General features: G+C 48.9%; 1 protein-coding gene across 1 annotated transcript in view; it reads left to right on the plus strand.

Annotated features, from left to right (window-relative positions):
• PTGIS (prostaglandin I2 synthase) overlaps positions 1–27,454 on the plus strand; it is a 1,239,217-nt gene that overhangs the window by 700,176 nt on the left and 511,587 nt on the right. The window contains exon 6 of the mRNA XM_078651848.1: positions 7,294–7,475. Within this exon, the coding sequence (XP_078507974.1) occupies positions 7,294–7,475 (182 nt within the window). The remainder of the gene's footprint in view (positions 1–7,293; positions 7,476–27,454) is intronic.

Below are 27,454 nucleotides of genomic sequence, written 5' to 3' on the forward strand. Positions count from 1 at the left end.
GCCCAGAAAATTAGACAGAACACACCAGTTGAAGGGGATAAAATTCGGTGGCTATATCCACAAAATCAGCCTGTATGCTGACGATGTGCTGATCTCACTAACTAACCTAAAGACAGCCTTACCGGCGTGCATGGCAGAGTTGGACGCCTTTGCTAGGGTGGCTGGATTCAAAATAAACACAGACAAGTCAATAGCTTTAGACCTCTCATTGTCCCCTACCACCCAGGACTTTCTGCAGAGCTGGTTCCCGATTCAATGGGCGATGGATACCATCCCATATCTGGGGATACAGTTGGTCCCCTCGCTCCCTGCTGTGGTTGCCACTAACTACGCCATCCTGCGCGTGAAAATTTGGCACGATATTGGTAGGTGGAAGCATTACCCTCTCTCTTGGTTAGGCACGATTGCGGCGGTAAAAATGACCATTTTGCCCCAGATCCTCTACCTATTCCGCACCCTCCCTCTCCGACCGCCGGTGGCTGGATCCATCAGACGCAATCCGAATTGGCCCAGTTTATCTGGAATGGCCGGAAACCGCGAATGCGGAGAGCACTGGTCACGCTTGCCCCAGAGATGGGGGGACTGGGCATCCTGACCTCCAACTGTACTTTCAAGCGGCACAATTGCGCTATTTCAGTGGCGGCTGGTGACATTTGAAAGTGGTGAGGCGTAAAAAGATAATCACACTGTCCCTGCCATTTAACCAATGTCGGTCTACAGGTGCAACTCTAGTTAGCTCCTTACCCATCCACTTACATCTCTAAAACAGAGTAATAGGATTTTTTCCAAAAGGGATCGAGAAGAACGGTTTATCAGTTGCTTTATTACATTCTCAAAGCACAGACATAACCCATGAGCTGTTAATAATTTGAAAAATGCAAAGAGTCAGCTTAACTTGATTAATATTGCCATTCAATTTGCGAAAATAACTTATTGTAATAATTAAATAGACATTTCACCACTGGCACATTAATAGATTACTATTTAAAGATCAGGAGGGTTGCACTTAATGTGCAAACATCAAATCTAAACGTTATGAATCTATTGCAATAAACTCATCAAAAGGCTTATTCCTAGGATCAGTAGCGATACAAATCAGTCTCACAAACTTCCATTCTCACCAGCCCCTACAAATATTACAAGGAAAAATGTAGCAACATATGAAAATATATCCTCTGATTTCACAGGCATATTCATTTCGAATCAACATGCTTTAAATACACACACTTAAAATTGCCACATAAGGTATTAGTTATTACATTTAATATGCCACGACTACCGTAGGCCTGCACTGTTATGTAAAAGAAAAATAACCTTGTGTGACAGTTTAACATTGATCGATGCATGTGTCTGCCAAATGCAGGGAGATAAATAAGCAGGTGTCGTATCGATGAATAAACAACACTTCAAGTGAAGACATTACCCGGCGACGGCGTGCATAAAACGGCGCCAGACACCTAGGAGCGGTGGGTGGCCGAAGGTTAGCCATTTCATGCCCACTCAGTAAAGCACGTGCGCCAACTTTACTAAATGAGGGCCATAAAGTCACTAAAAGCAACACGCGTCTTTCATGTGCTGTGGTGCTTTCGGGTTAGGGTGACCAACCGTCCGTAAATTTCACGGACAGTCCGTAATTTCGGCCATCTGTCCGTTGTCCGTGAAGGGTTCTTTAACGGACGCCATTTGTCCGTAATTTTAACCGGGCACACAGCTGGCCCACACCTCCCTTCTTGCCCCCACCTCCCTTCTTCACTCTAATGCTGTTGAGGTCGGGTGTAAGACTCCGATGCTGTGTGAAAGCTCAGACACCCATCAGCACTGGAGAGGCACAGCGGGATGGCAACCCTCACACCTTCAGCCCTTGATGAGCTGTTAAGAGGTGCTTGAAGGTGACTGAGGGCGGGAGGGGGAGGAGGGAGGGGCTGCAGCTTCAGGAGCAGGGGCATCTATTCAGATGCAAACAGCCCTGAGTGCGTCATGTCTCTGCAATTTGTGGGAGACATTCTCTTTCTGCCCAGGGCCCCAAACATCCTACAACCGGCCCTAGGTAGCACATGGTTCTCTTCACAGAGCTTAATTAGCCACTACATTGTAAACAAACCTCGATTCTTCAAACATGCAGTCTGTAATGTAATAAAAGAGAGAAATGGCACAATCACACCCACACTGATAAAGAAAGTATGGAGGACAATCACTTAAATCAGTTCTCTTGGAGTATCTTTTCAGTACTGTACATCAGCGTGGGGGGGGTGAGGGGGGCAAAATTAACATTTTGGAAACGCAGCCTGTCTTCTCATTGTCTTGTCCAGGAGGGGGTGAGGAGCCCAGGATGATACTAGAATACTGCATGCCCGCCCCTGTGCCCACCCTGGTGGATGCTGTTCCCCCCCCCCCCCATGTGGTGGCTCCTGCACGCGCCAGTGATGGCTCCCGTCCCCCCATGTGATGGATCCTGTCTCTGCCCTGGGTGGCTTCTGTCCGAGTCCTGGGATGGCTTCTGCAGCGAGGGTGAAGTTCTTGATGGGTCGGCGAGTGGGTAAGTGAAGGGATGGCTGGATGAATTAGTGAAAGGGTGAATGGATGAATGAAAGATTGAATAGATGGATAATGGGAGAGGATGGATGGATTGATGAGTGAGTGGAAGGATGGAAGAGAGAAAAGGTAAATAGCTGGATGTATGGGTGGAAGGGCAGCTGGATGGGTAAAAGGGTGCATGGATGAGTGAAAGGATGAATGAGTGAAAAGGTGGATGAGTGAGTGGGTGGATGGATGGATGAATGAAATGATGGATCGATTCATGAATTGATAAGTTCAAGGGTGAATGGATGGACGGATGAGTGAAAGGGTGGATGTAAGGATGGATGAGTGAGTGAAAGGGAAGTTAGATGGACAACATGATGAAAAGATGAGTGAAGGAGTGAAAGGATAAATGGATGAGAGAAAGGATGGATGAGTGATAGGGTCAATGGATGGATTCATGAGCGGACGAGTAGGTGGGTGGATGGATGGAAGGAAGGATGGCTAAGTGAAAGAGTCGATGGAGAGAGAAAGGGAGGATGGATGGATGGATGACTGAAAGGGTGGATCGGTGGAAGAATGAGTGATTGGGTGGATGGATAAGTAAGGGAAAGGATGGCTGGATGGGTGAAAGGGTAAATGGCTGGATAGATGAGTGAATGGATGGATGGGTAGAAGAGTGGATGGATGAGGGTACAGATGGATAGGGTGACAGGGTGGATGGATGGATAATGGTTGGATGAGTGATAGGATGGATGAAGGGATGGATGAGTGAAATGATAGATGGAAGGATACATGATGGATAGGTTTGCAAATGGTTGAATATGTTTGGATATGGCTGGGCTTACTTATATACTATTGCGCGACCTCTGATGTGTCTGTAAAACGTATCCAATTGTCCTGAAGTTTTGTCCTGAATTTTGACCTCCTGTCCTGAATTTGTGTCCTGAATTTTGACCCTTTGTCCTGAATTTTTACAATCACCGTCCTGAATTTGCACCAATGCCAGTTGGTCACCCTATTTAGGGTAGATGACGTCAAAAATGTAGGTTATGCCATTGCCATGCCCAAGCGGATCTTTTCACTTAATGTGCCTGCAATAGCTCCTGCAATGAGGCTGCTAATGTTTTTTAATCCCTTCATAAAATAAAAATCATCACAAATATGATCACTATAACCGTTATGTTTTCGCATGAACACGATGCAAACTGCTTACAGCAGCGCACACTCAGTGGGATTATAATCAAAGATCTTGCAGAGCTAGCACTGAGCAACTTTTGCGCGGGAAAGTTTTTATGATCTGAATGTCTCTGCTAGAACAGCATTAAATGCCATTGCGTCATGTAATATGAGACCCTATATAACATATGCCAAGTGGGAATTAGGAGGAATCGCACCCATACCTGCCCCACTAATGTCGCACAAAGTAGGGTCTAGGCGTGTACTTTCTGGAATCACTGCAAGTGTGTGCGCCGAATGAACAAAGGATGACGTTTGCTGCTCTAGTACTTTTTCGTTTATATTTACTGCTTAAAGAGCAGAGCGCTTCAGTATTAGTAAATTCTCCCGCCGGAATTAACTCTCCAGGCGCCAGGTCTTCTCCCCCAGGAATAATGCAGTGTGTATTTATCTAGGGCTTTGGTCCTTCCCTTAAAGCAATATTTAGTAAGGAGCAGGTAATCTGGCAAGCTCTGATACAGTGGAAGGAAAAATGTCTCAAAACATAAACACCTCCAAAATTGATCACCCCAAAGTTTTACCTCGTACAGTTCTTTCACACAATACATTGCATGTCAAGGCGCTCTCCAAAGGTCAATCAGCAGAGTAAAACAGTTGTGCCGACTGCCGAACTGAAACTCCCTCCATGAGGGGGCTAGGCCTTTCTTTAGCTTCATGTTCAATCATCTCTCATCTTCAACCTCTCCCCAGCCTCACACACCTTGCTGCGACACACAGGTACCTAGTGATGCGTCGTCGTCACGTCACAGTGTGACTGTGTACTACTGTAGTGGTAGGTCGGTGGTCAGTACTAATCACCAGTGACTCTCGTGAGTTCAGAACCTGCCTGCTCTTGCTGGGAGAAATGATTGGTTCGGAAGCTGTGAGAGGCTGCCCTGAGAAATACCGCTTGACAGCAAAGGGGCTGATTGAGATCGGAGCTCTGATAATACCCACCCAGAATGACTCTGAAGGGTGCATAACAACCAAGGACTGTACCAGCTTGTCCTCTTCGTCTTCTGCATGAAAAAAAAAGTCTATTGCAAATGGCGAGAGGGGCATAGCTGCAGAAGCCTTGTGTCAGACTCTCCATACTGAATTGTCTATCTTAGCTATTGAAACCTTAGATTGAGTAACTGCTTCTTACAGTCTCTGGAGTATACAAAAAAGTGACGGACTGCATACTTGAATTCTTCTTGGTGACGTACAATACGCCAGAGGTACTGGTCTGTTGTGTACATGCCGGTGGTACCCAAAGACTGGTTCCTAACCACGCGCTTCTAAACCCCCTCGACCCCCCGCCCTCCCCCTCCCCCTTCCTCCCAGTCTTCTAATCTCCGAGCATGGACGCAGCCTCAGGGTTGGAGTCTGGCAGACAACACACACATACACAACAGACAACACTCAAAGAAATGTATTCAATTTCACACACCCATACACATCTATTCACAACAACACTCTCCACCAAACATTCATGCATACACGCACGCTCGCACAAAACACTTTCAAATAAAAGAAAAAGACACACACGCTCTTACCTTCCATTGCTGCCGGTTCCGGTCCGCTCCACCTCTGAGCTCTGCTCTGCTCCCCTCACGGCACGTCACAGGCTCACAGCACCTCTCGGCCAATCCTGGCGCCAGGGGGGGCACAGGCCTTCTCGCCCGCAGCACGCCCATTAGGAGGCCGAAGGGCTCCTAATGTGGCATGCTGCAACCAAACAAAAACACAAGTGCGCATGCGTGGGCACGGTGCGAAAATTCGCCCTCCGTCCCCACTCATGCGCACTTGTGGTGCTGCATGCCCCTGGGCCTGGCCTGGTGACGTGACGTGATGATATGACAAATCTGACGGCAGACCGCCCACCCCCTTCAGGGCGGTCTGGCGTCATGCAGACAGTTGAGTTCTTCTCCGAGCCCTCGGCGTCTTTGAACTGATTCACTTCACTTCAAAGACGGGCTGAGTTGGGGGAGGGGGGGGGCAACGCCCCAACGCCCATAATGGACGGACCGCCACTGCGCTATTTAGTTGAATGGAGCCGATGGGAGTCAGAGAAACATTGGTTGTTTCAAGATCAGGCGGTGGCGGCACATCCATTGCAGGAAATTCCTTTCCTGCGCAATCCCCATGGGCCCCCTAACTTGTATGCCTCTCACATAACTCGGGTTCCTCTTGAGGTGTGGGACGCCACTAATATCGCACATGACCTTGCAACTTTCCCATCTCCCCTCACCCCGTTGATGGATAACCATGACACTACCCCAGGCGTGGAAGGGGCGGCTTTTGCGCATTGGTGGACGGCGGGCAGCCGGGTTTTGTATGGGGCCGAGGGGGTTGTTCCGTTTTCCCTCTTTTGGCGGGAATACGGCTTCCCGGAGACTGAACGACTGAGATATTTGCAAGTGCGTCACTGGGCATTACATCAGCAGGTACGCGCTAGTGCAGATAGATGCCTATCCTCATACGAACGATGGCTCATCACCCGCACGGCAGATTCCAAACTCATCTCCGACCTACACAAGATGTTACAGAGCACGCAGGCGCACATTCATAACCCGGGCAGGGAGCGCTGGGAGAGGGAATTGGGCAGGCCCTCAGCCACAAAGAATGGGGAGAGATCTACTATAGGGCCTGACACTCGACATACCACATGGGGCTCACAGAGACATTCACGAAAGTTGTGACATATTGGTATTATACCCCAGACAGATTGCATGCGATGGGACAGGTGCCGAGGCTGTGGCCAGACTGGCAGCCTGGTACACCTGTTGTGGGAATACATACAGATCCAGCCCTACTGGTCTCAGGTGTTAGATGAAATAGACAAGAATTTCGAAACTGAAATCCCGCGCTTCCCAGCTTATGTGCTCCTAGGCCTCCCTAACCCCCTGACTTACCCCCTGAAATCCCGCAGGGGCAGACAGATGGCTATTGTGCTTGACTCAGCGGTTCAGAATATACTTACGCATTGGCGTACTCCCACTACACCCTCCTTTGTAGGCTGGCTTCACCGCTTATGGCACGTACTTTGGATGGAAAAACTGTCACTTACTATGGCAGGAGAGGGATCTGCCTATGATGACCTGTGGCAACCATTCCTATCGCTTTTGGCCACTGAATTCCGAGAAGTTACATGTCCCCAATATCTTAGGGTGTTGCGCCTCACCGGACCCCGAAAAACAGACTGTTAGGCGGTTTCCTGAAGGCCTAGCAGGGGTGGGAGGAGACAGGAGGGGTTGGCGAGAGTTAGGGAGTACTGGACGGGAGGAGGGAGGGGGGTATCGGGAGAAAAGGGGTTTCCTGTAGTTTCTTTTCCCTTTGTTTCTTCTTATAGTTTGTTTATTCTATGTACACGCAATTGACGGATACAGGCTCTCGGCTGGCACTCCCTGGCTGTTCTGTTGCGAGTCCGCTTGAAAATGGCTAAATGTAAATGGCAATCCTTGCGTGTGTTTAAACTCGATAAAAACATTTGAACCATAAACTGTTAGGCTTGGAGGTAGAGTAGTGAGTTCTCTCTATTTTAAAGTTTAAACATCTGTTTTTCTTTCTATACAGAGGAGACAAGAAATTTGGACAGTGCCAGGAAACGTCTTTGGGGACTGCTGTCTATTAGGAAGCTGAATTTGAAAGAAAATAGAAGCTCCTGGCTGGAAAACTATCTAAAGCATTTGCAGAGCCTGGGGGTGGATGAAGAATTGCAGTCAAAGGCTCTGGTGGTGCAGCTCTGGGTAACCCAAGTAAGACTTCTTACATGGCCTGCAAAATGACTTTGATGTGCCTTCCTGTATCTCCTTGCAGAGGATTAACATATGCAATAATTTCACACAACACCTACTTTCCAGCCCTGGGCTTTCATTTAATAGTTTAATGAATTCTGGGAGTTAGTATTCGTATTCGATTCACTTGTGCTAATTTAAATAGCACATATGAAAACCATGATCTGTGAGGGGAAAGATCAGGCTTGAACAAGATTTGCCACATGACACAGATTCATTCAGCTATATGATGACGATGGTTTCATAGAGCGCAACAATACCCTCAGGTGTCTAGGCGCTACCCTTAGAAGAAGCAGATTCGAATCAAGAGTGCTGGATATTATGCCTTGAAAAGCCAAGTTTTAAGACTTTCTAAATTTTTGCAGGTTGGTCTCTTTTTTTAGTATGGTTGGTAGTGAGGTCCACAATTTAGCTGTTGTGGTGGTGAAGCTCTTACCACCCCTCCTGGCCCTTCTTACTGTAGGGACCGCAAGAATCCCGAGCTGAGCTGAGAGACCGTGCAGAGATATATGGTTTGAGATAACTTGCCAACTGCATTGGCCCCAGATTGTTCAAAGATTTACATGTAATGCAGAGAGATTTAAACTGTATCCTCTTTGCTACCGGCAGCCAGTGTAGATGGAGTAAATCTGTGGTCACAGAGTCAAATTTAGGGATACCTAGGAGTACTCTAGCTGCAGCGTTTTTAACAATCTGCAGCTTTTGCATACTGCATTTTGAGGCGCTTGTGAATAGAACATTGAAGTAATCCACCTGCATGATATCAATGCCGATACCACTGTGTTCGAGGCATATGGGCTGCAGATGGTACATTTATGAATAGATCGCCATCTGGTGTTGGGCTCGGATGATTGCACTTGTTTTTGTTCTGGAGAAGTCTTTGTCGTCATCGATGACTCCTCCTCTAGGTGTTAGTGCGCATGGGCATCGGCTCCATCCTTAGATTGTTTTTTTCCGCCATCGGGTTCGGATGAGGATCGAAGCGCTCCGGATCGACTTCGATAAAGAAAGTTATATTCGGCGCGTAACCCTTTCCAATTCGACGGTATTGGTTATCGAACGCAACTACACTTCCATCTCGACGCGTTTCGAAGAACGACGACTACGAGAAGACCAGCTCGACGTAGTCCAGCCCGGAGTCCATGGAAAGGACTCCATTCAAAAAATGTCCAACGTGTGGTGCTAAGTTCCCACACAAGGACCTACACGAGGTGTGCAACCTCTGCTTGTCCCCTGAACACGAATCCAGGGACTGTGAGGCCTGTGCAGCATTTTCCTCAAAATCGACGATTAGAAACCATCGAGCCCGAAGACACGAGGTATCGAGAATGCAGTCACAAGCAATCCCGGAGCTGTTCGAGGACCAGCACCCAGAAGAGGAAGAAGAAGAGGGCGACGAGGCGGGGTCAGAAGTGGACGAGTCCGACGTCGAGGAAATCGACGTCCAACAAACCGTGAGTGACGACGTCCCTTTACCAAAGAACAGACCCCGCACGGTGTCGACCCCGCCCTCGAGCCCGGTCAGACAACCCAAAAAAGTTTCCGACGCCCCGCCTTCGGGCCCGGCAACGAAACCGAAACACTCAGTCTCCCATCATGGTGGTTCCGATAAATGACCCACCCCGACATCGACACCGAAGCTCCATATCAAGGAAAGCTCGAAGTCGAAACAGTCCATGTCGACACCGAAACCCGCTTCGACGTCGAAAACAATCTCGACACCGAAGACACCCTCGACACCAAAGACATCGAATCCGAATAAAATCTCGGTGCCGAAAATACAAATGGACAGTCAAAAGAAAAAACACCTTTCGGACCCGAAAACTGCGGTACCGACACAGGAATATAAAACCGATCCTAAACAAAAGACTCTGTTTATTGATCCACAAACTGGCAAGGTAGTCACAGAACTACCCAAAAAGAGGAAAAATGAACAATCGGACGACAAAACTCCTCCGAAGAAGAGAACAATGGGGACAAATACAACTCCTCCCCCTTCTCCACATCCTAGAGACACACCCTCTTCTCCTATTTCTCACAATAGGCCAACTATTCCTCCCACACGACCATCTACACCTACAACAGATGTAGAAAGTGACACAGGGGAGAGAGAACATCCTGGGGATGATGAAGACACAATCCCAGAGGAGGCAGACCCATGGGAACAGTACAATGTAGGGTCAGATAACGATAACGACCCTGAATTGTATCCGTCAAAACCTTCACCTCCTGATGATAATACTGGGTTTGCGCAACTCATTAATAGAGCAGCAAAATACCACAAGGTAGAACTACATGCAGAACCTCAAATAGAGGATTTCCTATTAGAAACACTACCTGCTGCACAAAGAACATCAGGAACACTACCAATGCTTAAGGGCCTTCTCAATCACACATCAGAGATATTCAAAGACCCGGTGAGGGCTAGGGTACTGAACCCAAGAATTGATAAGAAATATAGGGCAGCTCCAAAAGACCCAATATTCATCAAGGGACAAATTCCTCTAGACTCACTAGTGGTCACAAATGCTCGTAAGAGAGCAAACTCTTTATCTACAGGAGAAGCTCCACCTCCCGACAAAGAGTCTAAGCTAATAGATGCCTCTGGCAAAAGAGTAGCATCTCAAGCGGCAAACAGCTGGCGCATAGCTAATACACAAGCACTAATTGCAAGGTATGACAGAGCGCATTATGATGAGTTAGAAAAACTCATCACACATCTCCCTAAAGAACATCAAAAGAGGGCAGATCAACTCATACAGGAAGGGAAGTTAATTACTAACACTTCAATCAAGTGCGCCCTAGACGCGGCAGACACTGCAGCAAGATCCATAAACACAAGCATCATGTTAAGGAGACATGCATGGCTCAGGGTTTCAGGGTTCAAACAAGAGGTGCAAACTTCATTACTGAACCAACCTTTTGATGAGAAAACACTTTTCGGCACAGGGACAGATGAGGCCTTAGAAAAGATGAAAAAGGATACGGAAACGGCTAAATCAATGGGAGCATTGCAACAGCCGACCCAAAGAGGTTCCTTTCGTAGATCCACCTATAGAGGAGGATCCAAAAATACAGGTACAAGCCAGCAACAAACCTCTTTTACACCGACATCACCCAGAGGTAATTCTAGAGGTAGTTACAGATGTAACAACAGCAAGGGTAGAGGACGCGGAAACAACAACAACCGCAACTCTCCAACCCCAAAGCAGTGACTTCATACAGCTCCCCCCAGACCATATAACACCGGTCGGGGGACGCCTATCACAGTTCCTACCTGTCTGGGAAAACATCACATCAGACAGGTGGGTGAGACAAATTATCCAACATGGTTATTGCCTGGAACTCACATCTACCCCACCAAACATCCCCCCCAAACAGCGTCCAATGAAACAAGATCACTTAACACTGTTAAAACAAGAAGTACTATCTCTGCTACAAAAGCATGCCATAGAGAAGGTTCCAAAGCAACAACAAGGAACAGGAGTATACTCCCTATACTTCCTAATTCCCAAAAAGGATGGGTCTCTAAGGCCAATACTAGACCTAAGACCTCTCAACGCATACATAAATTCGGAACATTTCCACATGGTCACGCTCCAACAAGTACTTCCTTTACTGAAGAAAGGGGACTTTCTTTCTACACTGGATCTAAAAGACGCTTACTTTCATATCCCGATTCACAAAGCCCACAGGAAATATCTAAGGTTTGTGGTAGAAGGACAACATTATCAGTTCAAAGTCCTTCCGTTTGGTGTCACGACGGCGCCAAGGGTGTTCACAAAATGCCTAGCAGTGGTTGCAGCCCACCTAAGAAGACAACAAATACATGTCTTCCCATACTTGGATGACTGGCTAATAAAGGCCAAGTCACAAGAAGAATGTCTTCAGAACACATAGAAGACAATTCACATGCTGCACCAACTAGGGTTCACTGTGAACTACACAAAGTCACACCTGCAACCAAGCAAGGTTCAACAATATTTAGGGGCTACTATAGACACAGAAAAAGCCAAAGTATACCCCAATCCAGTCAGGATCCAGACAATGCTTACAATCATTCAAAAATTTCAGCCACAACACTCATTAACAGCAAGAGTGTTCATGCTGCTATTAGGGATGATGTCATCCTGCATACTGCTAATACCATATGCCAAACTACAAATGCGTCCGCTACAAGAATGTTTAGCGACACAGTGGAATCAGGCTCAAGGACAGATTACAGATCTGGTGTTGGTAGACGACCGCACACACCGCTCTCTGAAGTGGTGGAACACAACAAACATTGCCAAGGGGCGGTTGTTCCTAGAACCAATTCCACAGGTGACAATAACAGCGGACGCATCGCTCACGGGATGGGGAGCGCATATGGAGAAATATACAGTACAAGGAAGATGGAGTGTGCAGGAAAGAAGGCTGCACATCAATCATCTAGAACTACTAGCAGTGTTTCTAGCATTGAAAGCCTTTCAAATGCATGTTACCAACAAAGCAGTCCTGATCAGAACAGACAACATGACAGCAATGTATTATATTCAAAAACGGGGGGGGACGCACTCTCTCCAACTATCCAGACTAGCGCAGGAAATTTGGAGATGGGCCATTCCTCAAAACATCTATCTGTTAGCAGAACACCTACCAGGAGTTCAAAACCAGATAGCAGACATCTTAAGCAGACAGTCGGAACAAATACACGAATGGGAACTGCACCAACAAATACTGCAACCATTCTTCCAAAGATGGGGACAACCAGAGATAGACCTCTTTGCCACTCATCAGAACGCAAAATGCCAAAGCTTCGCGTCCAGGTACCCACACCACCTGTCGCAGGGCAATGCGTTATGGATAAATTGGTCCAACAAATTTGCATACACTTTCCCCCCTCTCCCACTAATCCCATTAGTGGTCAGAAAGCTGCAACAACACTCAATGACCATGATACTAGTAGCACCCACGTGGGCACGACAACCGTGGTTCACCACGCTCTTGCAACTCTCACAAAAAAAGCTAAGAATTCTACCCATGCACCTTACACAGAACCATGGAGAAATAATGCACCCAGATCCCACACAACTGAACCTAGCGATCTGGCTCCTGAAATCCTAGAATTTGGGTACTTAGATCTACCCCCAAATTGCATGGAGATAATTAAGCAAGCGCGACGTCCCACCACCAGAGCATGCTACGCAGCTAAGTGGAAGAGGTTTGCTATATACTGTACCACTAATAATATCAACCCTCTGGACGTATCAACAAAGGAGATTATTTGCTCCTTACTACACTTACAGCAATGTAATCTCGCGTACACATCTATCAGAGTACATCTAGCAGCTATAGCAGCGTACCTACAAAACAGGCAGCACATATCCCTGTTTAGAGTGCCAGCGATAAAAGCCTTCATGGAAGGCCTTAAGAGAGTCATTCCACCAAGATTACCACCTTCCCCGGTCTGGAACCTCAACGTAGTACTCACCAGACTAATGTGACCACCTTTCGAACCTATGCATAGGTGTGAAATACAATTCCTTACATGGAAGGTGGCCTTTCTTATAGCCATTACCTCACTCAGGAGAGTAAGTGAATTACAGGCACTGACAATACAGGAACCATTCCTACAATTACATCAGAATAAAGTGGTTCTTAGAACAAACCCAAAGTTCTTGCCTAAAGTAATTTCAGCATTTCACATCAATCAACCGGTGGAACTACCAGTCTTTTTCCCAAAGCCACAGACGGTAGCAGAAAGGGACCTACATACACTAGATGTCAAGAGGGCCATTTTGTACTACATAGAAAGGACACAAAATTTCAGGAAAACTAAACAACTATTTGTAGCATTTTCCCCAACACATAAGGGCAATCCTATCTCTAAAGCAGGCATCGCTAGATGGATTGTAAGATGTATACAAATATGTTACATAAAAGCAAAGAGAACATTAACTGTTCCTCCTAGAGCTCATTCTACACGTAAGCTAGGAGCATCTGTGGCATTCTTAGGAAACATTCCCCTAGATGACATATGTAGAGCAGCAACTTGGTCTACACCACATACCTTTACAAAGCACTACTGTGTTGATGTGCAGGCTACACAACCAGCCAGAGTGGGCCAAGCTGTATTAAAAACTCTATTTCAAACAGTTGCGACAGACACGGGTGACCACCGCTAGGGAGGTAACTGCTGTATAATCTATTCATAAATGTACCATCTGCAGCCCATATGCCTTGAACGGAATATGCTAGTTCGAGGCATGTGGGCTGCTAAATTCATATCTATTGCATAGATCGCCGCCTAGTGTTGGGTCCGGATGATTGCACATTGTTGTCCTGGAAGAGTCTTCGAAGTATCACGAGATAGGTGGCTCCTCCCCTGGACTACAGTGCGCATGGGCATCGACTCCATCCCCAGATTGTTTTTTTCCGCCATTGGGTTCGGATGTGATTTCGACGTCTCCTGTTCGGAATCGAAAAACGACTTCTTTAAGGCCAAAAGGCTTTCGTTACCTCGTCGTTATTGTTCGCGTTCGGTCTCGTGTTTCTTCCGACTCTAAGAGTCGGTCTTCTGCGGAGTCGAGTAACTCTTCGGACATCGAGGCCCTGTCGTCGCAGCAAGACCCCGACGATACTACGATGGAACGGAGCCCGTTCAAGTACTGCATCCAGTTTGTAACAAATGCCTCTCCTAGGACCACAACGAGGCCAACTGTATGGCCTGTTCGAAGTTCCGGTCGAAGAAGACGCTCAAGCTTCGGCGTGCGGCGCGCCTTGAGGCCCGGCGAGCGGCTCCAGCACCAGTCGACATCTTCAACGACCCCGAAGCAGAAGGCCCAAGCCATCATCTGCAGATTTCACCACCATCGACGGAGGTCGAGGCCGACTCCGGAGAACCCATCGAGGGCCAGGACCTAGAGGAAAACATCGAGGAGGTAGGGGACGTCCAAGAAGTTTATGGGGCCGCGGAAGATAGCTCGGAGGAAGAGCTATGCCCCGACAGTAACATGACTCAGGCTCGGGTCACGGGATCGCCACTCGGCCTTACCCATGACCCTACGCCGCGATCCACGGCCCCGCCTTCTGAGCCGCCATTGAGCGTATCGAAACCGAAACCGAAACCTTCGGATTCGACAACAACAAATATGGCCGCCGTACCATCGAAACTGAAGACGCCTGCGACGTCATCAACGCTGTCGACTTCAGTGGCTCCGAAGCCGAAGAAGGCTGTCGAGCCTGCTCCGCTACGTACGGTGGCCACGGAGCCAAGCTCGAAGAAGGTCGTCAAGCACGTGTCGAGCACGGTGGCTCAATCGAAGCCCAGGAACACTGTCGACCCACCAACAAATACAACTACGGCGCCAACAGGCAAATGCCCGGTTGAATCGCAGTCGACAAAGGGCCCTGACCTGACGTCCGGAGGCCCTGCCCAAAGACATAAGACTGCCGGTCCAAAGCCGACCGCCTCGGCGCCTACGGCTGGGAGGACCATTGGGGTCAAGGATGCGTCTGAGTCTCCGACACGCACGGACACCTCGTCGACGCTGGGGTCCTCACATGGTAACGGACAGAGGTCATCGGTCGGGTCGACTAAACCCTCCGCTTCATTCACTAAACAAGTCACCGACTCCCTCAAGAGAATTCGGGAGAAGAGTTTGCCATCGACAACTCACAAGCCGTCGGTTACTAAATTAGTAGAGGCACCGAGGAAGACTTCAACGCCGATCCTCTACACTCTGCCGCCCAAGGTGGCACCAAAGGCTTTTACACCCCGATCGGTGCCAAAGAACACTAATGCTTCGGAACTATCGATGCTAAGTGAACGTTTGGGTCGACAACAAGCGTCAGAAGAGCAATCTGAGCAGTATATCGACGCCGACACAGGAAAATTGACGCTCTATAAGCGAAAAATTACTTCCCAGCCCTTGGAATCGTATGTGATACCTTTGAAGAAGAAGAAACCGGCACAGGACTTTCCTGCCCTTGTTGAACCTCTTCATCCACAACCAAGGAGAAGCCCAACGCCTTCACCATATGCTTCAGGGGGAGATGAAGCTGACCAGGATGAACAGTACAACTTCCCAGATAACAATGACCCTGATGAGCAGCGGGACTCATGGGTGGACACTGGTGACCAGGGGGACCAACAAGTGGTACAGGACCCGCAGGTTTATGGTGTACGGACATCCCCAACTGAAGACTCAGCGGCATTTAATGCCTTAATTGAACGGGCGGCTGCTAATCATAAAGTGGACATGCATGCCGACCCTGTGGAAGAAGACTTTCTGTTTGACACTTTCTCTGCCGCAGAAAAGACTGTGAAAACACTTCCAATGCTAAAAGGGGTCCTAAAGCATGCCGCTGACATCTTCAAGGAACCCACTAGGGCACGCGTGGTCAACCCACGAATAGAAAAAAAATACAGACCGGCACTTGGGGACCCAGCATACATACGGGGCCAGCTGCCTCTGGACTCTTTGGTGGTCGCCAATGCCCGCAAGAGGGCGAACTCACAGTCAACGGGTGAAGCTCCTCCCCCAGACAAAGAGTCAAAAGTGCTGGAGGCATCGGGGAAAAGGGTGGCTGCACAGGCAGCCAATATCTGGCGCATCTCGAACACACAGGCCATCTTGGCACGATATGATAGGGCGCATTACGACACCATAGAGCAGCTCCTACAACACCTTCCGGATGAGTTTAAGGAGGCAGCTGAGATGCTAATACAAGAGGGCAAGCTTATTTCAAACGCTGCAATCAAGTGTGCGCTTGACGTTGCAGATACAGCAGCTAGAGCGATTAACACTAGCGTGATGTTGAGGCGTCAAGCATGGCTTCGCATCTCAGGGTTCAAGCCTGACATACAAACAACAATACTCAACCAGCCCGTTAATCCCGACAGACTGTTTGACCCAGACGTTGACACCACCCTCGAGAAAATCAAAAAAGACAATGAGACAGCTAAATCTATGGGGGCGCTTCAGTCTCAGCAATTCAGAGGGAGCACTTTTCGTCGCTCAGGTGCCCGTGGTGTTAACAGAGGACACTTGCCACAGCAGACGCAATTCACTAGAGGTGGCGCACAATCCTCGTACCCCAAGCAGGGTAGAGGGGGTTACAGAGGAAACAGTGCCAAGGGTAGAGGCAGGGGCAACAACAACTCCCGTTCCTCTGCCACCAACAAACAGTGACTCTCTGTCACTGCCCCCCGACCATCCAACACCTGTCGGGGGGAGACTCCAGCAGTTCCTGCCAGTCTCGACGACCATCACCACAGACAGGTGGGTGAGGAAACTTATCCAGTACGGTTATTGTTTGGAGTTGACGTCCACTCCACCCAACATACCCCCAAGACAACGTCCTATGTCAGCAGAGCACTTGCACTTATTGCAGCAAGAGGTTCTTGTGATGCTGCAAAAAGGCGCAATAGAGCTCGTACCAGTGGAGGAGGAAGGAACAGGGGTTTATTCCCTATACTTCCTCATCCCAAAAAAGGACGGATCCCTCAGACCCATTCTGGATCTACGCCCCCTCAACCTGTATATCCTCTCAGAACATTTTCATATGCTAACACTGCAGCAAATTCTCCCACTGTTGAACCAAGGGGACTTCCTAGCAACCTTGGACCTCAAGGATGCTTATTTTCACATACCACTCCACCCCTCCCACAGAAAGTACCTCAGGTTCACGATACAAAACAGGCATTATCAGTTAAAAGTCCTACCCTTCGGAGTGACCACTGCCCCCAGAGTGTTCACCAAGTGTCTGGCGACAGTAACGGCGCACCTCAGGAGACAGAACATACATGTCTACCCTTACCTAGACGACTGGCTCGTTCAAGCAAAGTCGGAACAGCAGTGCGCCGCGGACATGTCCCACACCATTCACCTCCTTCACAGTCTGGGGTTCTCGCTGAACTACCCCAAGTCGCACCTTCAGCCGGCCCATGTGCGGCAATATCTGGGCGCGACAATCAATACCCTCACTGCTATGGCGCAGCCAAACTCGGTGAGGATCGACAACATTCAGTCGCTCATCCGACGGTTCAGACCACAACACTCCCTACCGGCGAGAGTGTTCATGCAGTTGATAGGCATGATGGCCTCCTGCATCTCCATTGTCCCGCACGCACGGTTGCATATGCGTCCGCTCCAAGAATGCTTGGCGAATCAGTGGAAACAGGCTCAAGGACAACTGACAGACCTAGTGTTGGTGACCGGTCGGGCATACAACTCTCTGCATTGGTGGACTCCACACAACCTTTGCAAGGGCCGACCGTTCCAGGAGCCTGTGCCGCAAGTCATCATGACGACGGACGCCTCTCTCCAGGGATGGGGAGCTCATGTGCTCCACTACACGGTGCAGGGACTATGGTCGACGCAGCAACAGAGGATGCACATCAACTACCTAGAGTTGCTGGCGATCTTCATGGCGCTCAAATCCTTCAAAGTACATCTGTGCAACAAAGTCGTGTTGATCCGGACGGACAGCATGACAGCCATGTACTACATCCAGAAACAGGGAGGTACGCACTCTCCACAGCTGTCTCATCTGGCTCAGAGCATGTGGAAGTGGGCCATTCAGAGGAACATCTTCCTCATGGCGGAACACCTCCCGGGCAAGGACAATCAGATGGCGGATCTGCTCAGCAGGTACAGCCATCAAATGCACGAGTGGGAAATACATCCATCAGTACTCCACCCGTACTTCCAGCAGTGGGGTCATCCAGAGATCGACCTGTTTGCCACAAGGGAAAACGCAAAATGCCAAAACTTTGCCGCCAGGTTCCCTCACCCACAGTCGCAGGGCAATGCGATATGGATGAACTGGTCAAGCAGATTTGCGTACGCTTTTCCCCCAGCACCTCTCATACCGCTGGTGGCAAGAAAGCTAAAGCAACACTCGATGACCCTCATCCTGGTTGCTCCAACGTGGGCACGCCAACCATGGTACACCACGTTTCTAGAACTTTCCGTGGTACCGCATCAAAAGCTGCATCTCACACCCAGGCTCTTGACGCAGAACCATGGCGACATTCAGCATCCGGATCCGCAACAGCTCAATCTGGCGATCTGGCTCCTGAGGTCTTAGAGTTTGGCTACCTCAACCTGCCTCCTGAATGCATGGACATTATCAGGGAGGCCAGGAAGCCCACTACAAGAGCTTGCTATGCTGCAAAGTGGAAGCGGTTTGTCATTTACTGTACAACACATCACATTAACCCGCTAGATGCATCCATTCCTAACATCATCTGCTATTTGTTACATCTTTACAAATGCAATCCAGCTTACGCTTCCATTCGGATACACTTATCCGCCATAGCGGCTTATCTCCAGAACAGGCAGCATCTCTCTGTTTTCAGGGTGCCTGCCATTAAAGCCTTCCTGGAGGGACTGAAGCGAGTCATTCCTCCCAGAACACCACCAGCTCCTGTGTGGAACCTCAATGTGGTTCTCACTAGACTGATGGGCCCACCTTTTGAGCCTCTACATTCCTGTGAGATTCAGTTCTTAACATGGAAAGTGGCTTTTCTCATTGCTATTACATCTCTCAGGCGTGTTAGTGAGCTGCAGGCGCTCACAATTCAAGAGCCATTTATACAAAGTCATTCAAACAGGGTGGTGCTCCGCACTAACCCTAAGTTCCTTCCAAAGGTGGTGTCACAGTTTCATGTCAATCAAACTATTGAACTGCCCGCATTCTTTCAGAACCCACAGACTGTAGCAGAAAGAATGCTCCATACATTAGACGTAAAAAGGGCATTGATGTACTACATTGACAGAACACAACAATTTAGAAAGACACAGCAACTTTTTGTTGCCTTCTCAGCCCAGCACAAAGGCAACCCTATTTCCAAAGCAGGAATAGCCAGGTGGATCGTTAAATGTATTCAGATCTGTTATCAAAAAGCTAAACGTACTTTAACGATCCCCCCAAGGGCACACTCCACACGCAAGTTGGGAGCCTCTATGGCTTTCCTAGGGAACATTCCTTTGGAGGACATTTGTAGAGCAGCCACATGGTCTACACCACACACGTTTACCAAGCATTACTGTGTAGATGTGCACTCAAAACAGCAAGCAGCTGTTGGACAGGCTGTTCTCAAAACTCTTTTTCAGACTTCTGCAGCTGGCACGGGCGGCCGCCGTTAATTGAGGGACTGCTATGTATTCTATGCAATAGATATGAATCTAGCAGCCCACATGCCTCGAACTGAATATGCTACTTACCAGTATGCATCTGTTCTTGGCATGTAGGGCTGCTAACATTCATATCGCCCGCCCTCCTCCCCGGTGCCCGTAGCAGCTGCAGACATTTTCATGCATTCAATCATTAGCATGGACATCATTTACACTATTTCACTCCATCTCTGCCACAATGGCTAAAAACAATCTGGGGATGGAGTCGATGCCCATGCGCACTGTAGTCCAGGGGAGGAGCCACCTATCTCGTGATACTTCGAAGACTCTTCCAGGACAACAATGTGCAATCATCCGGACCCAACACTAGGCGGCGATCTATGCAATAGATATGAATGTTAGCAGCCCTACATGCCAAGAACAGATGCATACTGGTAAGTAGCATATTCACTTACCAGTATGCATCTGTTCTTGGCATAGAGGGCTGCAGAGTGGTACATGCCCTCCCTGCCTCCCCGGAAACCAGTGTCTGTCCCAACATTATCTTATTTAGATACACTTACATGGGCATATCTTTATGTATTATACTACACTACTCCATCTAACCCTACTATGGCAAAACAATCTAAGGATGGAGCCGATACCCATGCGCACTAACACCTAGAGGAGGAGTCATCGATGACGACAAAGACTTCTCCAGAAGAAAATCAAGTGCAATCATCCGAGCCCAACACCAGATGGCGATCTATTCATAAATGTACCACTCTGCAGCCCTCTATGCCAAGAACAGATGCATACTGGTAAGTAGCATATTCCTTTCCTTAGTTCTAATGGAATTGAAGGAAGTATTTTCCTGAGAATTTTAAGGATAAAAAAGCAAGCAGAGGTGGTGGAATTGATCTGTGTTTCAAAGGACAGCTTGGTGTCAACAATGACTCCCGGGATTTTGGCTTTTGGCACTGGCTTGTAAAGATATTTTCTCATTGTGAGAAGTTGGCCTGATGTGCAGTGTTCACTATTCTAGTGATCACTATATATCAGTCCAAACAACCCTTATTGATGATTGGTTGTAAGTCAACCTTATAGACCAGCTATCCTAGTAGCATGGATACGAGCAGTCTAAGGCTAAGACTCTAGAGGGCGTGTTAAGCCAGCTGTTTTACCATCACATTACCCCTTGAACACCCAGTGAAAGGACACCACACAAGTGTTATGAAAATAAACAGTGTATTTATTAGAATCACAACAACCCTGTACTCTTTATGAGGACAGGGTGCTAGGCACACAACAGAACTCTTACGAAAATACTTAAGTTAGCACGTTATACACAAATGCCCGAGGGGCACGAAAAACCATATACTTTAAAAGTGGAATGCGAATTACTAGCAGGTAAGTAACAGTTCTAATAGGCTTTGGAATCGCTAGGACTGGACTAGGGAATCGTTAGATTACTACTAGGAGACCCAGGGGACTCGGGTGCAGAGTGTGCACTCTCACGCGGGATGCGGGACAAAGTCTATGGAGGCTAGTAAAGGCAAAGTTAGTGTTCACGGGCGAACCCGACCTGGTAGGAAGAAAACGACAGTGGATCCTGACCCTAGGATAGTGAGGCTATGCTGGGACACCGAAGTGCCGAAGTTACCTAGCCCAGGGGCTGCAGCTGCATAGGTCTGAAAAGACGTCGGGGATCTCGTTGCCGGACCAGGAGCCTGGAAGGAAGAAGTTGCTGGCAGGCGACCAGTGAAGAAAAGTTCGATGGATCCAAGCCTGGATCAAGGAAGAAGAAAACCTGAAAGCAGAGGGGACCAAGTTCTTGAATCACTAGCCAGTGATTAAGTGGGCACCAGGATGGCACCGGGCGAAGTCACCGCAGTCAGGTGAGTGGGCGCTGCTGGGCTCTGCAGTCTCTCGGACCAGGAGGCGTTGTCGGCGACCAGGATGGAGGTGCGAGCTGTCCCACGAAGGTTCTTGCTGTCGACGTCGCTGGACCCAGGATTGGGCAACAAGTCTTGGCAAATGCAAGGCCCACGCGGTGGACCTAAAATGGCGTCTTGAGTGGACCAGGAGGGTCCAGGGTACTTCTCCGATGGAGGGAAGCAAGGGCCAGTCTGGAGCAACCAGACCAGCAGCAGAAATGTCGTCGGGCGTCGTCAGGAAGGCCACAAGCCAGCGGGCTAGTAGCCAAACAACGCGGTGAGCAGCAAAAAGCAGAAGGGCCCCACGCAGATCGTGGAGATGCTGGGGGGCTGCTCTTCGGTGCTGGAGCTGCTCAGGGTGGGGGCTTCTCGGACCCCAAAGCACTCACCAGGAATTCACTCGGCGGGCTTGCTGGAAAGAAGTCGTGCAGTCTTGAAGATGGCCGGTCCCTCGAGGTCTCGTCACACCCACGAATCTCAGCGTGACTGATGATGCAGGTAGAGGTCAGAGGTGCCAGGGAAGCCGGTTCTCGTCGAGCTGGGCAGTCGGATTCCGGAGGAAGGACTTGCAGCAGACCGCAGTGTTCTTAGATGGTGCCTGCGGGTGCAGGGTGACTACTCCTTAGCCACAAGGGAGAAATCTTAGGAAGAAGTCTTGAGTTCCTTTCGCAGAAAGTAGTTTCAGGATTCAAAGATGATCTGATTTGGAAGGGGGCCAGTTCCTACCTTTATCCTGTAAAAGGGGGCTGGCACGCGACTAAGTCCTGCCCTATGGGTGGGACTAGGAGGGGGGTGGTTACACCCACTTCCTTGGCGGGCTTTTCCCCAGCACAGGGTCTGGAGTGACCCTGGAACTGGTTCCAGCCAGCCTATGCACAGTGAGCACCGGGGTGCCACGTGCAGTCACCTTCCTCTAAAGCCCTGCCTACCTACAATACACAAAACCCTGTCTGGGACGGTGCTGGCACCGCCCCTGGCAGGAAACCCTTTGTCCTTATCTCCTGCTCTGGGAGGACTCCCAGCAGCAGGAGGGCAGACTTGTGTCTCGGTGGCAGCATCCATTTTGTGGATGCTAAGGCTCTGTCTGACTTTAACCGGGGTTAGGGGTTACATACATGTCGTGTCCCTCTAGAAGGGTGGAATGCTAACCCCGTCGCCAGAATTGGCGAGGGGTTAGTATTCCAATTCGTATGACACCTTACTCGACATGTTTTGATAAAGCGATACCAGAGTTGGCATATAACCGCGAGGATTATAACGCACTTAAGAGTATATGGTATGCGATATCATGGAAACGGCTAAGGGATGGATCCCGAAAGCCGCAGACAGGCTCAGCTCATGCCAGAGCACCATCTCACACGATTCCAAGCACTCTGCCTTCAGGATTGTTAAGGCCTGCCATAGGAGTGACTGATAGGAGATCTGTGTGTCCATTTTTAGGGTTAGATATAGGTATACTATATCTAAAGCAAAGGGTGATTACACCACCTTGCCCCAGCTGTCAAGCAGCCAGTTGTGTCAGATTTGGATGGCCAGCCAGGGGTGGCATAATACATGCTGCAGCCCCTGGTAGGCCCTGGGTACACCTATGCCCTGGGTACCTAAGGTACACTGTACAGGGACTGATAAGGTGACTCAGTATCCAATTTAGATATGTACCTAAGGCACATGGAATCCATTTTACAGAGAGAGCAGTGGGCCTGAGGTCCTGAACAGCAGGGCCTCAGGTCAACTAAGTCAGAAAACCAGCAAAACACCAGGCAAAAAGTTGGGGGCAACCATAGTCAGGGATCAACCTTCCTACATAACCCCCCCCCAAACGAAAGGAGATAAGGCTATCCTTGTCCAGGTAAGCCTATATTGCCTAAGTGGCCATTTAAGGAAGTACCAGCACTGGCATGGTTACCCCCTATGTCATGGTCCACTAAGCAATCCCTCACCCTAAGGGTGTCTGAGGGTCTCCACCATAGGGAATCTCTACCTGTGGTGTGTTTTGTCAAAGAAAAAGGCTGGTGCTGAAATGGAGTACTGAAGTGAGGCTCCACTAACTTTGGGCTCAGCTTCCTCCAATCATTATCCACCATAGAGGCCTTTCTTTCCAAGACTGAGTTGTTTTGGGCTCTCAGGGTCAACCTCTGGCTACCTACAGCTGGAGGTTGGGTCCCTCTGTTTGGCTTACTGGAGGGACAGGTCAGGTCTGGGGCCCTCAGGTCCCAAGTTTGGCTGTGCCCAACAGTGTCCATCTGTGGGAGGTCCCTAACTAATTTTAAGGGGGATCCCTCAGGAGTGTGTCTTATTTTCACTTGGCTAGGTCTACTAGCTTCAGTGCCCTTAATCTGCTGATTGGGGAATTCTTTTGGACAGGGGGCCCTTTGGGGTCCAACACTGGCCTCCCTGACCTCTACAGCCCTGGGCTGACTGAGGCAGGGTAGAGAGGGGCAGGTTACCTGCTCCAGACTGGGTCCCACCTTGGAAGGGTCCACTGACATCAGGGGTTCTGCCAGGCTAGGCCTGACTACCTCTGTGGCAGTTGCTTCACAAGGGGTCAGATCAGTTCCCTGAGGAGGCTGATCTGTTCCTAAAGTCTGGTGGGAGGGAGATTTCTCTTCCTCCTCAATGCTCTCTGTCTGAGTGGAGTGATCCATAGTTTCAGGCTTCACAACACTATCATCTGTCTGAGTTTGAGCTGTGGCCATCACAACTCTCCCAACCTTTTCAGGAGGGGGCTCAGTTTGGGTGTGGGCTGTTACCATGACAGCCTTGACAACCTGTTCTGGGAAGGAAGTTGTCTGAGATTGGGTTGTGACTGGCACAACCCTCCTGACCTGTTCAGGGAGGATATCTTGGACTGGGGCTGTGGCTATCACTGCCCCACTAACCTTACCATGGATGTTTACCATTTTAGAATGGGTTTCTTGCTCTACTTCAGCCCAGGCTGAGAGCTCTAAATCATTCCCCAGTAGGCAATCTACAGGCAAGTTTGGTGACACTGCCACTCTCTTGTGGCCAGTGACACCTCCCCAGCTGAGATTGACCACTGCCATGGGATGATCTCTCTGTACTCCATCAATATTGGTCACCTGGTATGTGGCACCAGGTAAAAGTTGCCTTGAGGGGACTAGACTCTCAGTCACCATAGTGATGCTAGCCCCTGTATCTCTATAGGCCTCAACTTTTATACCATTGATGAGGGGCTCCTGTCTGTACTTGCCCAAAGTGTTGGGACAAGTTGTGAAGTTGGCAAACCCCATGCCAGTCTCACAGACAAGAGTATCTAAGTTTGGGGACCTGGTTAGGCCAGAGTCCCCAGGAACTCCCAAAGTAAATGCACCCAAATTCTTGGGGGCACTCCCACCACCTAGGGGATTACTACTAGTAGTAACAGGAGGTTTGGGAATGTTACTTGGGGGTATGTTTTCCTTATTGTTATTCTTTGGGCAACTGCTGTCAGTTTTTAAGTGACCCACCTGTTTACAGGGATAACAATAAGGTTTCTTCTGGTTGTTGGAAGGATTCTGGGACCCACCCCCCTCAGAGGATTTTTGGGGCCCTGATGTGGTTTGATCTGTAGATTTATTCCCACCCTTCTCTTGAGGCTTGGTTGATTCCTTTTTCTGGTCACCACCTTGGTTCTTGGGCCTAATCCTGGTTCTGACCCATTTGTCTGCCCTCTTACCCAATTCTTGTGGAGAGGTCAGATCAGAGTCTACCAGGTGCTGGTGTAATAACTGGTTCTGACAATTATTTAAGACTTGCTCTCTCATAATTAGATTATACAATCCCTTGAAATCAGTAACCTTACTACCCAGTAGCCAGCCTTCCAAAGCCTTAGTGGCACAATCAACAAAGTCAGACCAGTCCTGAGACTGAGTTTTCTGGGTGTCTCTGAACAGCAACCTGTACTGCTCAGTGGTTAAACCAAACCCATCAACCAGTGCATTTTTCAGGACCTGGTAATTGTTAGCATCCTCAACTCTAGTAGTGAGGAGCTTATCTCTACCTTTGCCATCAAAGGAGAGCCACAGTATAGCTGCCCACTGACTCTGGGGAATGCCCTGCACAGTGCAGGCCCTCTCCAAAGCAGCCATCCATTTCTGGATGTCATCCCCTTGCTTAAAGGGGGGCACTATTTTAGTCAGGTGTTTAGTATCTAAACCCTTCTCTCTATCTCTTGGGAGATTGCTGCCACCAGTGGGAGCTAGCCCACTCATCTGCTGCTCTCTTGCCAGGGCGAGCTTCTCTTTGGCCAGGGCAATTTCTTCCCTTTCAATCCTCAGTTCAGCTTGTCTCATCCTAGCCTCATGCTCCCTTCTCTGAGGGGAAGTAAATCTCCTCTGTGGAGGATTCCTTCTCCCCTGAGAAGAGGCATTAGAGTGCAGAGATCTATTGGAGTCCCTAGAAAGAGATCTATCTCTCCTAACTCCAAGGTTAGGCCCACTTCGGGTTACTACTGGGGGTCCCCCAGATCCTAGCCCAAGTAAGTCTAAGTTGGTCCTAGTTAGCCTTCTGACTACCTCAAGACCCTTGTCTACCTCATCCCCAGAGAGTACCTCCTGATCCTCCTCCTCAACTGCTGAATCAGTGTTGGGGAGATCTGGATCCCCAGAGGTTCCCTCTAAGGCTGGCATGTTCTCATGTAACTGAGAAAGCTTTCTGGCATCATATGTCTCTAAGAGACCTATCAGAAAGGGAGTGGTGGGGTTAGACCCCTGCTTCAGTTTTCTGGAGACACAGATTTGTCTCATCTCCTGGAAACTGAGAGCTGCATATCTTGAAGTGACCTGTGGAGGGTCAACACTGACCAGGGGAGTCTCAGTAGATTCTCCCTGGGTAGACATGCTTTTCTAGTGAGGTGTAAGTGGTGCACTTACCTACACTATATGTTTGCCTACTGATCCCTTGCTAGAGTTGTAGTTTAGGGTGTGCTAGGCCCTAGGAGCTACAACAGCTGGTTCAGTAGAACTCAGAGTATTCTAAGCTAAGTTATATGTACCTTTAGTACTTATGTGATCTTTCACAAGATATTCTTAGGGCATGTGTGGTAAAACAACAGCAAGCTCAAATCCCAACCGCTGCTCACCAATGTGAGAAGTTGGCCTGATGTGCAGTGTTCACTATTCTAGTGATCACTATATATCAGTCCAAACAACCCTTATTGATGATTGGTTGTAAGTCAACCTTATAGACCAGCTATCCTAGTAGCATGGATACGAGCAGTCTAAGGCTAAGACTCTAGAGGGCGTGTTAAGCCAGCTGTTTTACCATCACATTACCCCTTGAACACCCAGTGAAAGGACACCACACAAGTGTTATGAAAATAAACAGTGTATTTATTAGAATCACAACAACCCTGTACTCTTTATGAGGACAGGGTGCTAGGCACACAACAGAACTCTTACGAAAATACTTAAGTTAGCACGTTATACACAAATGCCCGAGGGGCACGAAAAACCATATACTTTAAAAGTGGAATGCGAATTACTAGCAGGTAAGTAACAGTTCTAATAGGCTTTGGAATCGCTAGGACTGGACTAGGGAATCGTTAGATTACTACTAGGAGACCCAGGGGACTCGGGTGCAGAGTGTGCACTCTCACGCGGGATGCGGGACAAAGTCTATGGAGGCTAGTAAAGGCAAAGTTAGTGTTCACGGGCGAACCCGACCTGGTAGGAAGAAAACGACAGTGGATCCTGACCCTAGGATAGTGAGGCTATGCTGGGACACCGAAGTGCCGAAGTTACCTAGCCCAGGGGCTGCAGCTGCATAGGTCTGAAAAGACGTCGGGGATCTCGTTGCCGGACCAGGAGCCTGGAAGGAAGAAGTTGCTGGCAGGCGACCAGTGAAGAAAAGTTCGATGGATCCAAGCCTGGATCAAGGAAGAAGAAAACCTGAAAGCAGA

The sequence above is a fragment of the Lissotriton helveticus genome, chromosome 7 (assembly GCF_964261635.1).
Source record: "Lissotriton helveticus chromosome 7, aLisHel1.1, whole genome shotgun sequence".
NCBI classification, from domain to species: Eukaryota; Metazoa; Chordata; class Amphibia; order Caudata; family Salamandridae; genus Lissotriton; species Lissotriton helveticus.